Raw genomic sequence first — 15,766 nt, forward strand, 5'->3', positions numbered from 1 at the left:
ACTAGCTGAAAATAAATTATCAAAATTTCCCATCTTCACATAATCCTGGAGCCATAACCCTTCCCCCTTCCTCACTTCTATAAATCTATACTTGTCTGTTCTGTAGATACCTCTGTAGCTTTGCTACAGGAATACATTACTGTGAATTAAGGAGGGTTTAGGCAGATAGCCTCAAGTTATACATGTAGGAAAAATGAAGTAAGATGTGAGACATGACTTAAGGGGAATGAATGAGCATTAAGATACTTATGAAAAAGCACCTGAGAATAAAGCCCCTGGGGTAGTAAATGTACAAGATCTTCTGAGGCCCTTTGGGGCTTTTCTATTATTCAATATGATGATTTATGATAAAGCAAAATCTATTTTAAAAGTCTATAAGTATGTGGACATGTGATCCTAACTAAATATAGCTGAGTAGTGCCAATGACATCAGTAAGACCACTTGTAGCTGCAAATGAATATATGAAAGTTCGTTTTAATTAAAAGCCATGTGTGTTTAAATAGTGCAGTGAGTTATAAGGCTACAATTACACTTCTCAAAAAAAAATAAAAAGAAATAGACATAAATTCCTAGACTTTCAAGTGCCAGATAAATCGTGTGGTCATAGTGAAAACTATATCAAAAAAGAAAGAATCCCTCACAGAGGAGTCTATATATTGACTATCAAAGTGCTTATCACCCTGTACCTCAAACATGCACTCTAATGAAGATATATGGTATACTAAATAGCAGAAGGAGGTCAGCTATAACAGGATTGCTTCCAGCCTGCTTAGGGCACATTTGTGTTTCACAGAACCAGAAATTATATAAAGGTGTGCAGCTTGTCAGGGAACTTATAATGATACTTTAGAATTTAATTTGTTTCCACCTAAAAAACAAAGACCAGCCTGCTTTTTAATCTGCCTAGCATAAAAAATCAAAATAGTTTTCTATGTTTTGTTTCCATCTTTCAGTGACTGTCATACAGGAAGCAAAGGAAAAGCAAAATAAGGACAGTCTATATATCTTTACTGAAAATAAGTTAGAGACATGTCAATGATCTCATAGAAGCATTGAATACTAGCAAAACAAAATCTCTTTATATAGATTTTACAATATATGTTTGACCAAATAGCAGAACTAGAGGAAAAGCTTAGGAAAATTAAATTAACATTTTTTCAAAACATTCCCAAAATTGAATTTAACCTAAACCATATCCATATTAAAATAAAAGGGTTTTTATTGTGCCACTTTCAACTAAAGTTGCAAAATAAGGTGAAAAGTAGGGAGTAATTTTTTAAAATTAAGATCTGCAGTTGTTATGTTTGTTACATAATTGTTACATTTGAAGATTCAGACTGATGTTAAACTTATTACTATTTTTCTTGAACTGTATTGAAAAGTTCCTTGTCATTGTGAAGATATTTTTGTGCAATGTGAAATGTTCTCACAAGAATGTCTCTGCAGCCTGCATGCAGCTGATTTATACTATGGAGTTCAATGTAAGGGATCACCTTGGCTTTGGTTTCAGATTTGTGCTGCAGCAGTGCATTGCGATCTAAAGAAGTATTGGCTGAATTAAAGGCTCAAAAGCTGCAGTGAACGGTTTAAAGATACCACAAATCTTACAGATCTATTGCAAGAGTACTGGGGGATTTATTTAGTGTTAATAACCCTGGCTTCATACTATAGAACACAAATATATATATTGTGGTTTATACAAAGATGTAAAAATTAACAAATCTGAAACTGTGGTTTCGGAGCACTAGTGAAAAAATTAGAGATCATAGGAGATTTGTATTATAGTGGAAGAGCTAGTTTAGAAGATTCTTAACTCTAACAGTCTGAACATACCACAGCATGAAAAAGAGAGTAGATCCCAGGAGAAGGGAAGGGAGGCATCACTGTCTTAACTTTGTGAGGTAGATTCCAAAAGTACAGATCACTCAGCAGACCTTGGCTCTGTGCAAGCCCACCTCAGCAATAACAAAAATCTCTCTATATTATCAACCTGTGTCCAGCACAAATCCAAAACACAGCCCCATACCAGCTACTGGGAAGAAAATTAACTTTACCCCAGTCAAAACTAGTATGCTTTACTAGATCAGTTCTGCTTTTGTCAGCAGAAGAAACATCTGAGCGGTGCTGTCTTCTTCTTGGAGCAGACTTCCTGATTTACTCTCTGGCATTTTCACCAATATGCAATACAGCTTTCTGGAGAGCGTTAAAGAAACCTCTGTGATATTTAATCTAACTGAAAACAAGTTGTCCTGAGCCAGTAATAACAAAAAAAATTACCACAACAATTAAGGAACTATTTTAGAATTTGAATTCAAACCATCGTTCTATTTAAGAAAATTAAGATTTCTCTAACTATTCCAGCACATAAGCATTTTGTTTGCTCCAACATTATAAGGATTTCTTGATAGGACTAATTATTAGTAAAAAGTTGTCAGGCAGCTATTAAAAATTTTCAAATTCTCCTGTCACAAAAATTCAACTTAGTTTTTTGGGTTTATAACATAAGAATTAGGCAGAGGCATTGAATTGTATATCATTTCTGTATGACTTTTAGTCATATGAATTAATATTTCCTTAATAGTGACATTGAGGAAGAGGGAAGGGCCCTGGCAAGAATTTTCATATTTCTGTGTTGCTGAACCTGCTTTGGAGTATAATATTAATGGAAACAAGTTTGTTTTGATCTTCCAGTTTGTGAATACCTTGGAGATAACAGTTTGCATAGGTACAGTTACAGCTGTATTCCACAGGCATGTCATTTTCTTCAGCAGTTCAGTTACATGAATTTACAAGAAGATCTGAAATACTGATCTGTGTGTTTCTAATCATAGGAACATTCTCTGAGTCTTGTTTTGAGATTTCCCACGATCACAATTGTATGTTAAATTATATACCACAGACCAACATGAGCTACATTCATCGCAATTACGCTTAGAGTGTGTCTGTCTTGACTTACATTTTGGTTGAAAATATTTCCAAAAAATAATTACTTTTAAATTTGTCTGAAGATATTAACTCATCCCTTGTGTCATTGTAACAAAATATACTCAGGCTTGCATATATACATGGACTCTTTGTAAAGTGTCGTCATGTTATAGGCATAGATTAGATTATTGGCATAAAAGTAAAAGCATATGTATATAACAGTAAATGCAAATGTATATAACTCTTTGATTGGTATTATTCTGAAGAAGCCACTAAAGCAATTTTCAAGAAACATTTTTTCTAAGATGACTGCCAAAGCCTATCTCTAGATTTATGATTGTAATATCATTGATATTTGTCATGTGGGATCTATAAAAAAGGAATGAGTGATTATTTTATACTGTTAGAACTATTTTGCACCTTTTCTTTGCAAAGTAAAATAATATGGCTTTTTCAAGCACTGAAGCAACATCTTTTTTATTGACAAAAAATGCTGGTAGAATACATTAAGTCCTTTAAAAAAGCCAGTTTTGGACTTGGAATTTCAGCTAACCAGCGTCCTCAGATGCTTCAAGATACACTTGAAAGACAATGAATTATGACATCAGTTTGATGTTTCAAGCAGGCAAGGCAAGATTGTCCGGTATAAAGGTACTTGATCCGCCACTAATGCATTTTTCTACAACTACCAGTACTCTTAAGTTAATAGAAATTGCTATAGTTGCTTGGGTTGGTTTTTTCCTGTTGGGCCTAATAAACAGAACAATTGCTTTTACAGAGTATATGGTAATATGAGAACAGTCTGTGGGGTAAAGAAATAACAGAAAACTGACTTGATGCTTCAGCACAGATAGAAGAATATTGCATAGGAAATCTCTTCTGTGTTTATTGTTTTCTGCTCCTTCAGCTGACTCGGTCCTTCATTGCCCCTGTCTCTCTATAGTTTGCCCATTCTTACTTTTATCCTGGCTCAAGAAGCATTTATTACTTCATTTTTTTCATATTACAGAACTGATTTAATACATTCAGGAAGCATCCAGGGGGGAAAGAACACTCGTAGGCACAGGGGCTATTAAACCTGGAGATATGGCAGGAAGCTGTTCATTATCTGAAGGATGATCTTACACTCTGTGGAAACAAGGAGCTAAGGCTAATGGCAGAGACCAGACCTGACCAGCTATTCCAGACTGACAAGAGTTAGTCCAAGTGGAATAGCTCCTGTACTGAAAGGCTGTAAAGCAACGACAGCCATTCTCTCTCAGTGCAGAGTAGGGATTCACAACTTGAACAGTGGAGGCTACAACTCCATGTCTTGCCTACTTGAGTTGTCAGTGGAAGTCAGAAAGCCAAAATTTACTTCACTAGGTGTCTCATTGACCTTGTCTCTCAATATCTCCAGTGATGGGTTTGGTTGAATTAGACCACCTGAGTGAGTCAGAACAACATTTCAGCCTCCAGGCTTCAATTCATTAAAAGTTTTGTTTGATGATCAGTAGGGCTAATATAAGGACTATATTCCCAGTCTATAAAACACTGTACAGTATCATTTGTAAGCACAAACCCCTTGTTTTAAACAAGAGAAATCACTGTTCTTTTGGTTTTTTTCTTTTTAAAAGTAATTTTCTTTTTGGTAGCTAAAGACCAATACACACATTTACACATCACAGGAGAGTAGTGCAATAAGCAGGAATTTCTCATATCTTCATTCTGGGGCATGGGAGAGTTTCATGCCATTCATAATTTCTTTAAAATCTAATGATGCAACCACATAGGCATTTCCTTGCTAAAATTTGCCTATCCTAAAGTAGCTCTGTTGCACACATGTTAGCTTTACTGTTACACAACCTAAGGGTAGATTTTTAGCATTTCAGAGAAGATAAAGGGGGGCAAGATATGTTATTAGTTTTTTCATTTTCTGACTTTTGCAAATTTACTCAAGCCTTGATGTTATCAGTCTCCTGTCCTCTGTCTCCTGATCTGCTTAATATCGGCTGGGCGATATCCCTGTGGGAAGTCATAAGTGTCTTTGTCAGTCTGGAGCTGAGCAGGTGATTGTATCAGTGCCTGTTAGTATGACTGTCTGTCTAAGCAGTTTTGAAAGCACATGATATTGTTATAAGGATATATTTATAGTACAGTCATTTGTCTTCCTGAAAAATGAGAGCAACTGGGCTGGAAACACACTGCTTAATTTATGTCAAACCATTGCTAATCACAGCATTACTGGAACGTACTGTATAACAGTATTAAATTTAATCTAGATAATTTGAAAAAGAGGTACTTGGGAAATCTGTTCCAGTCATCCTTCACAAAAATTATGTGGCCATCTATATTAGACACAGTTTTTGTTTACAGCTTTGAAACCAAAGTTTTCTTATTGCTGTGCCTTTATTCTCTTTGGTTTGTTTGTTTCTCCCAGATATTAAGAATTTTATTCTTCTCTTATATTGCATAAACCTTCAATAGCACTGAATATTCTTCAGACTTCTCATGTAAGATACTCAATTTTCTGTAATTTCCTGTCCCATTTTCTAATATTCAAATCACTCTGTGCCTTAGATAGTCAAAAAAAAACTAACCAACCAAACAAACAAACAAACAAACAAAAAAAAACACTACAAAACCCTACAGAAGTCTCAAGGGAGATCTCTTTCATGTAGATAAATACTGGAAGGGAAAGTGTAAAGAAGATGGCACCAGGATCTTTTCAGTGACTCCCAGTGACCAGAACAAAGACAATGAATACTTAAACAGGAGATTCTTTCTTCTAAAGAAAGAAATATTTCTTTACTGTGAGGGAGTCCAAGCACAGACACAGGATCCCCAGAGAGGTTGTGGAATCTCTCTCCTTGGAGATATTTCAAATCCCTTTGGACATGGCCCTGCTCTATGTGGCCTAAATGAGCCATGGTATAAGACAAGGTGTTCTCCAAAAGTCCCTTCCAACCACAATTGTTGGTATTCCATGAAAAAATAAAATTACTTCAAAAACTTTGTCTAAGGTGAGATAATCATTCTAAGATTGGTTGAAGATTGACAGGAGGAACCTGACTGGTTTTTAACTGTTTTGATTCAGGTATCCATGGGCAGCCACCTCTGTCCTATACCTCTAGTTTCCTGTTTCTGAGCCCCACACCATCTACATATCCACTGAAGCTGTTCTCCAGAAGTGTTGAGTGTTATTTTGTCTTTGCAGCAGAGTTCAGGAATGTCTATTGTCAGCACATCCTGCACACAGTACAGAGACAAGACATGCAGAGCATTTATACCCTTCAATAGCAGCACCCAGTAAATATCTTTCAGGCTCATTACTATGTAATTAGACTCATTACTGCATACAACAGTTTGTTTTCTTTCCAGCAACCCTTCAGGTTTGGGAAAAGTAAGTAATTTTCTATACTACCCCATTAATGGTATTATCTGAGAAAGTGATCTGAAATCCTCATAATTTTGTACTTTGTCAAGTTGCTATCTCAGTAAGGCAGTAGATATAGTACTGGCTGCTGCACCGCATTACGTTAATGTGATTAGAACTAAATCCTTCTTGCCTTAACCTCACAAATAATCCCATTGACATTCATTTTTTCCTAAGTCTTCTTACTGTGACAGGGAGTTGTAGCACCTTGCAGGATCACCTTCAGGGATCACAAGACACATATAGGCACTCTCTGCAGATAACTTGGGTAACACAGTAAGCAGAACTGCAGTTTGACATTCATGCCTGGTGATTTTTGTCTTTGAGGCCTCCAACGTTCTATATGAATTTGTGAATTATTTCATTTAGACCATGGAGCCTTAAATGACCCTCTCAAACAAGTGAACAGGGTAGCAAATAGGAGCAGATAAACTAAATGCTTCAACAAAAAATCCACCTCAATTGTTCCTCACTTTTCCTGCCTATGCCTACAGTGAATACTGTGGCTAGCACAACTTCTTTCTGCCCCACGAGTGGTTGGATTTTGGATTTTCCTGCATGAGTGTTTTTTCATAAGTCTTTTTAAAGGCTTTCAGTATCACTATTCTGTAAAACAGAGGAAAGTTGGCTTCTTCAAAAAACAAATATTCTTTAACTTTCAAAAGTATCAGCAGAATGTGAGTTTGGAAGAACTAAAAGAAAGTTTCTGTTTTCTCTAGAGAGTTATTGAGATATTTCCCATAGAACAGTGTTTTAAAGTCACTTATTCTTAACTAGCAGAAACTGGAAGGGATTATGCTTTGGTGGGGGAAGAGGGAGGGGCAAAAGCTGAACTTCTTTAGTCCTTATCTATCTCAGTTAATTGCAGACAGAAAGGAGAACAGGATTTACTTCTTCCAAAGTCAAAGCATATTTCCACAGTAGTGTCTTCATAGAAACCTGGCAAGAGATAAGTGTTCCCAAGCCTGTACATTATTGTCCTGAGAACAAGTAAAAATTTATTTACTAATTTTTCTGGCCTTATTTCTCATATTTTTTCTATTTCCCTCTGCTCTTCACATTTTAGTTGTTAAGAATGAATTTTTTGTCTTCTGTCTGTCTTTGAGTGTATTGACAAAAATATGAGAGGTGTGTTACTAGTTTTACATGCTCATAAAACAAAGGCTTCAGAGCCAATGGAAAAGATTGCTCAGACTTTTTTCTATGTTCTGAGTTTTAGGGTGTGAAGGAAGGTCGTGCTCAAGAGGAAAATGTTTATGAGTGCAAATATAGGCATTTAAATTTTTCAGGGGATGTCAGAAGGCTCAGAGTGGGTCTCAGTGGCAAGAAGTCCCACTGAATTCTGGGGCAATTTGGTTCCCAATTTTTTATCAGTGTCTGTGGAAATTCCCTCTGTAACTATGTGATTTTGCCATTGGGTTGAAAAATGAATGACACAAGAAGAGCCCGTGAGAACAGAGGGAACTGTTCCATATTGCAGTCCTGGAGAGGATAATAAAGTGGTTTTCTGGGGCTGTTGCAGCCAAGATAAAGAGATGCGGTGTGCATTCCTTGAATGCCCCTGTGTGCCAGATACCAACTGTGTGGAGAAGGCTGGTCACAATGCTCTGCTAGCTCTTAAAAAAGTGTGTCTGTGGATCAAAGCCAATTCTGCCGACAACTAAACCAAGCAAAGTTTGGTTAATTAATGTAAGGTACTATTGTAGAAGTAATGTTGCTGGAATTACAGCTCAGCTTTCCCTATAAAGTTGAAACAGTGGGTTGTTTCCAATAGTATTTGAAGCACCTTCTTTCCACATTCCTTCTCCTCCCTAATATGTTTTGCTTGCTTGTATGTAGTCTGTATTTTGCATTTCAGAAGACACAGTCCAAAAGCACTTTGCCATCAAGAATATGCTCTCAGAGGTTTTCGGGGATTCCTGGTATTTCTCAGGCTGCTGTGGGAAATTCTTCAATAAATAAGTAGGACAGTAAAGTTAGTAGTTACACAACACTCCTAAGGCAACTGCCCCTAGCCACTTGCTAATTTCTAAATAAGCATGCCTTTTGTTGCCTCTCTTCATGCATGGCTTCATCATGCACAGTCTGTGTGCTGACGTGGATGAGCAGCACTGATGTTGTGTCTCGTGGCCACGCTGGTGATGCCATGTGTGGGAGTTAGTCATGTGGAACTCATGTTTGTGTAATCTCCCCATCCCTGCCCACGGGCTGGGAAAAGAAGGCAGCCATAAGGCAGGGAAGAGATTTATGAATGCTGCAATGTATCTAGGTTTTTTGCTGTCACTTTAAGTGACTGCATTTTCTTAATGTGCTGCTGGCCTTAACAGCGGAACAAGCAGCAAGAAATAGCATAGGAAGCTCTTACTTATATGCTCTTGTGCTATAAAAACATCTTATCTTTTTATTGCCTTGATATTATATCAAACCCATGTCTCACTTTTTGACCAAGTGAACTTGAATAGTCCATTACACTATTAGAATTGTCTTTCTTCATTTTTGTTTTGTGTAATTTCACTAACACTGTAACATATCTGGGTGATGCTTATGGGAAGGTTTATCTTTGTTCAGTGACTTATTATTTTCACCTGACTGTAGTATCTCCACTTTTACTTAATTTTCAGATCTTACCCCTGTTTTACATGCTCTAGTTGTGAGTGTATCAAAATTGACCTTGGAGATCCACCTGTGATATTGCCCTAACTTTCTCAATTCTCATCATCGATCCTTCTTTCAATTTTTGCTGGTCTACTGTTCAGCTGGATAAAGGGCGTCATGATTTTTTCCTATTCATATGGATTTCCTGTTTCAAGACTTCTCAATGACTGTTTTGCTCTTCACAGGCTTTAGAAATTGTATGTCTGAGTAAACTCTGAAATGTAATCGGAAGTCAATCAGAGGAATGTGATGGACATGGTTCTTTTGACTCAGTACTATCTCAGGGAAAATTTATTCTCAGTAAAATGTTCTTTAGAGTCCTTTCTTTTTGAGTTTTCCTGAAAAAAACCCAAAATATTAAGGAGAAATTCTCTTCTACTTAACCTGAAACACTTGTGTATGAATTTCTCTCTGGTGCCAAAGGTGATTAAACACTGACTGATGTATCCATTCCTTTTCTTCTCTTCCTTTTCAGAATTCTGGTGGATCCACTGTAACATCCTTTAAAATCAGGTTGCGACTTTTGTCAAGGCCCACAACACTCAGAGTATTGATGAGTGTTGATGTTGTGTCTTTGTGTTAAAATTCCAATTAAAAGTGAAGCCATCAGAATAGCACAGTTGAATGAATAAAATAACTTGCACAAATGCCTACATACAATTCACCAGTTATGGCAGCTGACTAAGTTGAATCGCAGGCAGATGCAATGACAGAATAACTTTTGAGAGAAAAGTAAAATTATCTTGCAGAGAAATACACCGCACTAAAGGCCATGGGATCTAAAGGCCATACTAAAGGCAATGAGAAATTAAATCATGATTTCTTGAAGTATAAAAAATAGTTGACATGGGATGACAGTAAGTTCAACACAGCTTTTGATCAGGCAGGATGAAAAGCACTGCTAACATACAATTATTCTAGAGTTCAAAGCAAATGCTGTGCTTTCCATTGAACCTGAAGGTAAGAACAAATACATCTAAATGCATCTAATGCTCCTTACAGGATGTAACCCTGACTGTGGTCAATGGCATTTCCTTATGGAGAGCAGAAGAACTTTATATGCATATAAAGAATACTTCTGCAGCGTGCTCTGATCCTGATTTGTTCCAACATCTGCTGTCAGTCAAAGGTTTCAGGAATTTCTTTCTCCAGTGTCCCCTGAAATTCATCTTTGTACTGTTGTGCATCATTTCATACTCCAGTTCAAATACAAATTTTTGAACCAGTGGCATTTATCTGTATGTTACAGAAAAGCATGGCACACAATGGAGACATCCTGTCATTAAGGAGTAGAATCAGTTTTTATGAGATCTGGTTCTGCTGTGGACTTCTCAGGTGAAGACTACAAAATTCAGCCTTTCTGTGCATTTTATCCTTAGTAAAATGGGAATAAAGATACCTTTGCTATTTTTCTTGCTTATTTTGGGATGTACCATTTTTAACAATGTAATTTTCATTGGAGGCTATAATATTAATGTGCTAGAAACAAAAGAGTTGAAAATCCAGTCAGGATACAGCACTAGATTTTCTCATCTCTCTCCTCCTCTAGGTTTTTAGAGTGTGAGATATACAGACTCTTTCACCACTGCAGGTCTTCTATGAAGCTCACAGGACTCCAGAAGAGATGAATTCCTTTCCTATGGTATTTGACAATGACCATGGCCTGCTTTTCACAGGTATGTTATTGCAGTTGGTGTGCGAGAGCATGCCCCAACTCTTAGAATCCAATTTTCTTTATGATTAAATACAGCTGAAGTTGAGTACAGCAGTAAGGTATATAAGAATATACAGAATACTGGGAGACAAGGGAATTGCACATTAAGGCTGTCTTAAAGCGGGTTATATATTCAATTTCAATACTGAAAATGGCATGAAAATATGCAGCATGGGAATTAACAGCAGGAACCAAAGGAAATGAGAAAGGCTTCTCTGAAGGCAAGGTGAGCTTCCCACAGCAAAATTAAACTACACAGATTGTTATATAGACTTGTAATTTCTTGAAAGCTGTTAAGTTATGGATCTCCTCCTAACTATTCCTGTGGGACCTGCCTCCTGTTTGGAGATGAAAACAGCAGCATTCAATCTCTGTGGAGCCCTCCCAAGTATATTGAAACTCCTTATTTAATTCTGTGGCTAAAGACAGCCCTACAACCTGAGGTGTCAACAGACACACTGCCCAACTGATTAGGAATAAAATACTGTGGGAACTCAACCTGGGGTTTCTGGGCTGTGTTTCCTGGCTTTGTAGCCAGGAGTCTGACACCTCTGAAGGACCAGGGCTTTGCATTTGTCACTAAGGATGTTAGCTTTTTATATCTAAGGCAGAGACTCTTGAAATCAGCGCAGTTTGTCTGCCCCAAAGATGCAGCTTTGAAAAGACAGCTTTGAACATGTTCTGAGGCTTTAGAGACCTGACATGTACCAGGAAAATAAGGTAATTGTTTTGGAGACAGCTTTTTCTGTCCTTGGATTAGGAACAAGGCACAAAGCTTGCAAAGCTTGTCAGATCTGAGAAGACGAATGTGAAACATTTTGTTTTCAGTGACCTGATGGTGTCTACTGAATTTTTTAATCACTAAAGGATACAGATACTGTCTTCATTTCAAATTTATGCTTGTGAGATTTTCAAGGCTTAGCAATGTCGGGAATTTATACCGGTCACTCCTTGACAAAATGAGGTAATTTGCCCTTATAAATAATGGTTCTATAAGTGCCTAAATATTTGTAAAAGTCTGGTCCTAGACTGTGTTAATGATTTCATTAAAAGCCTAAGTCAATGTTTCCTTGCCCCTGAAGAGGGCAAAAGACTGGGCTGTATATGTGTGAATTCATTCTCATTGCTATGTACCTGGCTTCACAGAGGAGATTTTCGCTTAGTAATTCACTGACATTCATAAATCACAGCTCCCCTTCATGCTTCATTTGAGTATTGCCATAGCTTTCCTTCTGTGCCTGTTTCTAAGCTGCTGACCTCTGGAGCTGGATTTATGCCAAGGATTAGGCAATTTCCTCCTTTGCTCTGGGCTCACTGCTGCTCCTCTGCTGGTAGATCCACTGGGATACCAAGGCAGGGATACTGGGGCTGCAGTGGGAAACTGCATATGCACTCTGGCTTCAGAGCACTGTACAGACCTTGTCCTTTCTTTTGTCTTATTGTCCCTGTCTGCCTCTGCCTTTGCAACCCCTGATCTGAGAGCACTGGGAGGTGTTTGGAAAACACCATTCAGAACTGCAGTGCTGTATAGGGAAGGTACTGGAAAGACATCATCATTGCCTGCAGATAGAATTGCTTTATCTCTAAGAAAGCAGAAACCAGAATTTATTTGACAGACAGATCTCCCAGTTAGAATTTTATGTATTTGGGTTCGTTCCATTTGATGTCAACCAACTCTGCAACTGGAGGATTTATGGCTTCTACTAATTTGCAGTCAGGATGTCAATCTCATCAAAAGTGGGCAGAGGACTGTGTAAGACTGGTAAATACTTGGCTATTGTTTGACTGGTACTTTTTGGGGACAGTGTAAGAATGTTTTCTGCGTCAGAGAATGTGTTCTCAAAAATCCAGACAATATTCTGTATCTTCTTCAGAAGAACTCATGTGAACCCAACGGTTTACATGAATTCTTTTATTTTCCAGGAAAATTATGCTCAAAATGTATGTATTCTCACTTCTTTCGCAGGTTCAGATGTCGTTGATATTTATCCCCTAGCTAATGTGACACAAGATTCAAAAGAGTTGCCTCAGACACATGAGAAGAGCCTCAATGTTCTGCTTTACAACAGGACTTTTCACCAGATTCTCAGCATTTGCACTGAGTCAATACTAAAGGTGAGTGTAAGTTTTCACCCTTTATACTGAAAAATAGAAGTCTCAGCTTTTGTATTCAGAGTAAGTTATCAGGAAATTTGATAAGTTACTAATATTTTTTATTCAAAGTGTTGTTTTTGTGGCTATTTTTGGGGTCCAAAGAAGTGGTAGTCATGGAGCCCATTTGGGTTCAAAAGATTCAACTTTTCTTTTTAACATAAATACAATAATATATAGTAATTGACAATAATCTACAGTACATTTCTACAATAATCACAAGAGGTACTGAGTACATGTAGTTTTCACCAGCTGTTGGTACATTAGATGGCAAAATCTGTAGGGAGAGGTAGAATCTTTTTATTGGGTCAGTTGGTGATGCATGGCATTTCTGTGGAGAAAGGCTTGTGTAATTGTTTTTCAGTTTATACTCTCTCCAAAGATGTTATTTGTCACTGTAAACCCTGCCTTACTTAGACCACAGTGGCTGCAACACTATTACAATCAAAGGATAATTTGGAGTACTTGGTGCTACAGAAAATCAGATTCCAGTACATATGAAATCAGTAGCTACTTGAAAAATCCAGTTGCATCTGAGCCATCCCACTACAGTGACCAGATTTTGTACTGGTATTTCATTAAAAGGTGTTGCTTAAATTTCCAAAAGGATTCAATAATGATCAGAGATAGTTGTTTCAATGTTTTTGGACCAAATGTTTATGGAAAGCCTCATTTGTATATTCTGCACAGAAACTATAACTCAAACAATTCTTTCTAGTTAAATTTCTTTTCTTTCAAACCGTAAAAACACTTTATATTTAATATCAGTCTATCTGACTTAACAAGGATCTTTATCAGAGCATATATAAAAAATAGAGCCTCCCCCTGCCTGAGTGGCTTCCCCAGAGAGAGGGACATTTTCAGGGAAAATACTCTGGTGTTTCAGTAAAAAATTTTGCTATTGGCCATACTTTCTCCTATTACAGCAGAACACATTGTGTGACCACTTTTAGAGGATGTATTAAAAATAACTAATATTATTTTTTTAGGTCTGGGACCTAGAAACAGGATCTCAAATATATCAAATAGAAGATGCACATGGGCTGAATACTGAGGTGACCTGTGCAGCCATTGAAAGAAATGGGGTTTATCTTGCTACTGGGGCATGTGATGGTAAAGCAATTAAATAATTACTACTTTTTTTACCTTTACTACTTTTTGTTATCTTTTTTTTAATGGCATATTACATTAGCAGACAAAACTCTTTGCCTTGACTGTCTCAGTGACAGAATTAATTTTGATTGCACAGCTGTCAGTCTGTAGAAGGGCAGAGTGGATCTTGGTTGGGTTTTCTTTGATAGGTGGTTCACAGAAACATGATTTTGGGCTGCTTGGGCTCTGGTGCTTTTTTAGCCTATTATTCTTTGAAAGACTGTCTTCAAAGCTCTTGGTCTGAAAAATTGTTTCCTCCTAATACTTAGGACATAGATGTATAAATAAATGGCTGCAGATGAAGAATGGTGGTTTTTAAATTTTCTAGTCTCTAAGATCAATTTTACAGTGTTGGAAGTCATTGAACACTAGAAGATTAGATGGATAGATAGATAGATAGATAGATAGATAGATAGATAGATAGATAGATAGATAGATATAGATAGATATAGATGTTTTCTATATTTTTCATGTCTGTTATTAGGGCGTGTGAGTTTTAGGTAATGTGACTACACCTCTCCAATACACAAGTGCACATCGAATTGTGCAGGAAGCTTTAATAATTTTATAATCTGTTAACATGACAGAATAATTCTTCTTACATAAAAATGTTCAAGAAGACACACCTGAATTTCTAAAACATGTGACACTTATGAAAGCTACCTCACATGGAGACAAAATGATGGCCTTTCCCACACAACATATTGGCTAATATTTCTTGTTTCTACCTGGAAACAGAGACTACACCCTTTATGGATCTTAAGACCACTACAGAAGGTGAATGTTGTCAAGTCTTACAAAAGAAAAGTCACAAGTAAATAATTGCTTGACTTAAGAAAACTCTGTAGCTCCTTCTCCCCAGTAGCTCTCTGGGGTAAATCCATCAAACAGGTCCCTCTGCTCATTGCTGTCACTCAAAGCCCAAAGTCTTCTGCCAGATAGTCCACACTCTGCTCTCTGATAATATTATTCAGAAACTGTAAGAAGTAATATAAGCAGAGATCTTTTCTCCTGGGTTGCACAAAAAAATAGACATGGAATAAAAGATGGAAAAATTGAGAGGGTAGTAATGTTTTCCATTAAGTTTGTTTGGCCCTACAGCTGCTTTGTTAAGAAACACGCAGTTACAATTTTTGAAAGACCAGTGAGCTAGCTCTAGATATCAAATTGGATTTTCTCTTTCTTTCTCTTTTCCCTGTTTGGTCTTATTTAAGATTCTGGATTTGCAGCACAGTTTATTGCTTAAAGTTCATTCCCTTTTCTACATTTTTGTCATCTCTGTGTAGGAACAGTGAAAATCTGGGAGTTTGAAAGCGGACAAGAAGTTAAAGCTTTGCCTTTAACACAAGACAGTGATGATGAGCATCGTGTGCTGAAGATAGTATATCTGAAGGCTGATGAGGGTCAACATGCAGTTATTGTTTTGGAACAGAGAGGAAAGATAAAAATCATTCAGGTTTTTGAAATATGCTTCCTTTTTCCCACTAATTTCATTAGGTAGCCCCTCATTTCTGAGGTAAAATAGGACTTTTTTATTAATTAGTAGATAAACTTACAGAAACTGTCAAGGAACAATCTATTTTTTCAATGTAATCAACTTAGCTTTTTGCCCTTCTGTCTAGTGCTAAAATGTTTGTTAGTCCATCACTGGTTTCCAGCATTCTCATAATTTTTTTCCTCGAGTTTGCTTTTTCATTTGTGATTGAGGTTTCAATAGTCACAGATCCTTTGAGGTAGCAGCTTTAAAATATTA

At 37.0% G+C, this 15,766-nt stretch overlaps 1 protein-coding gene across 1 annotated transcript in view; it reads left to right on the plus strand.

Annotated features, from left to right (window-relative positions):
* Positions 1 to 15,766, plus strand: part of WDR64 (WD repeat domain 64) — a 57,355-nt gene that overhangs the window by 23,518 nt on the left and 18,071 nt on the right. The window contains 5 exon segments of the mRNA XM_059469024.1: positions 7,782 to 7,883; positions 10,546 to 10,672; positions 12,677 to 12,825; positions 13,851 to 13,974; positions 15,300 to 15,469. Coding sequence (XP_059325007.1) covers positions 7,782 to 7,883; positions 10,546 to 10,672; positions 12,677 to 12,825; positions 13,851 to 13,974; positions 15,300 to 15,469 — 672 coding nt within the window.

This window comes from Ammospiza nelsoni, chromosome 3, assembly GCF_027579445.1.
Source record: "Ammospiza nelsoni isolate bAmmNel1 chromosome 3, bAmmNel1.pri, whole genome shotgun sequence".
Lineage (NCBI taxonomy): Eukaryota > Metazoa > Chordata > Aves > Passeriformes > Passerellidae > Ammospiza > Ammospiza nelsoni.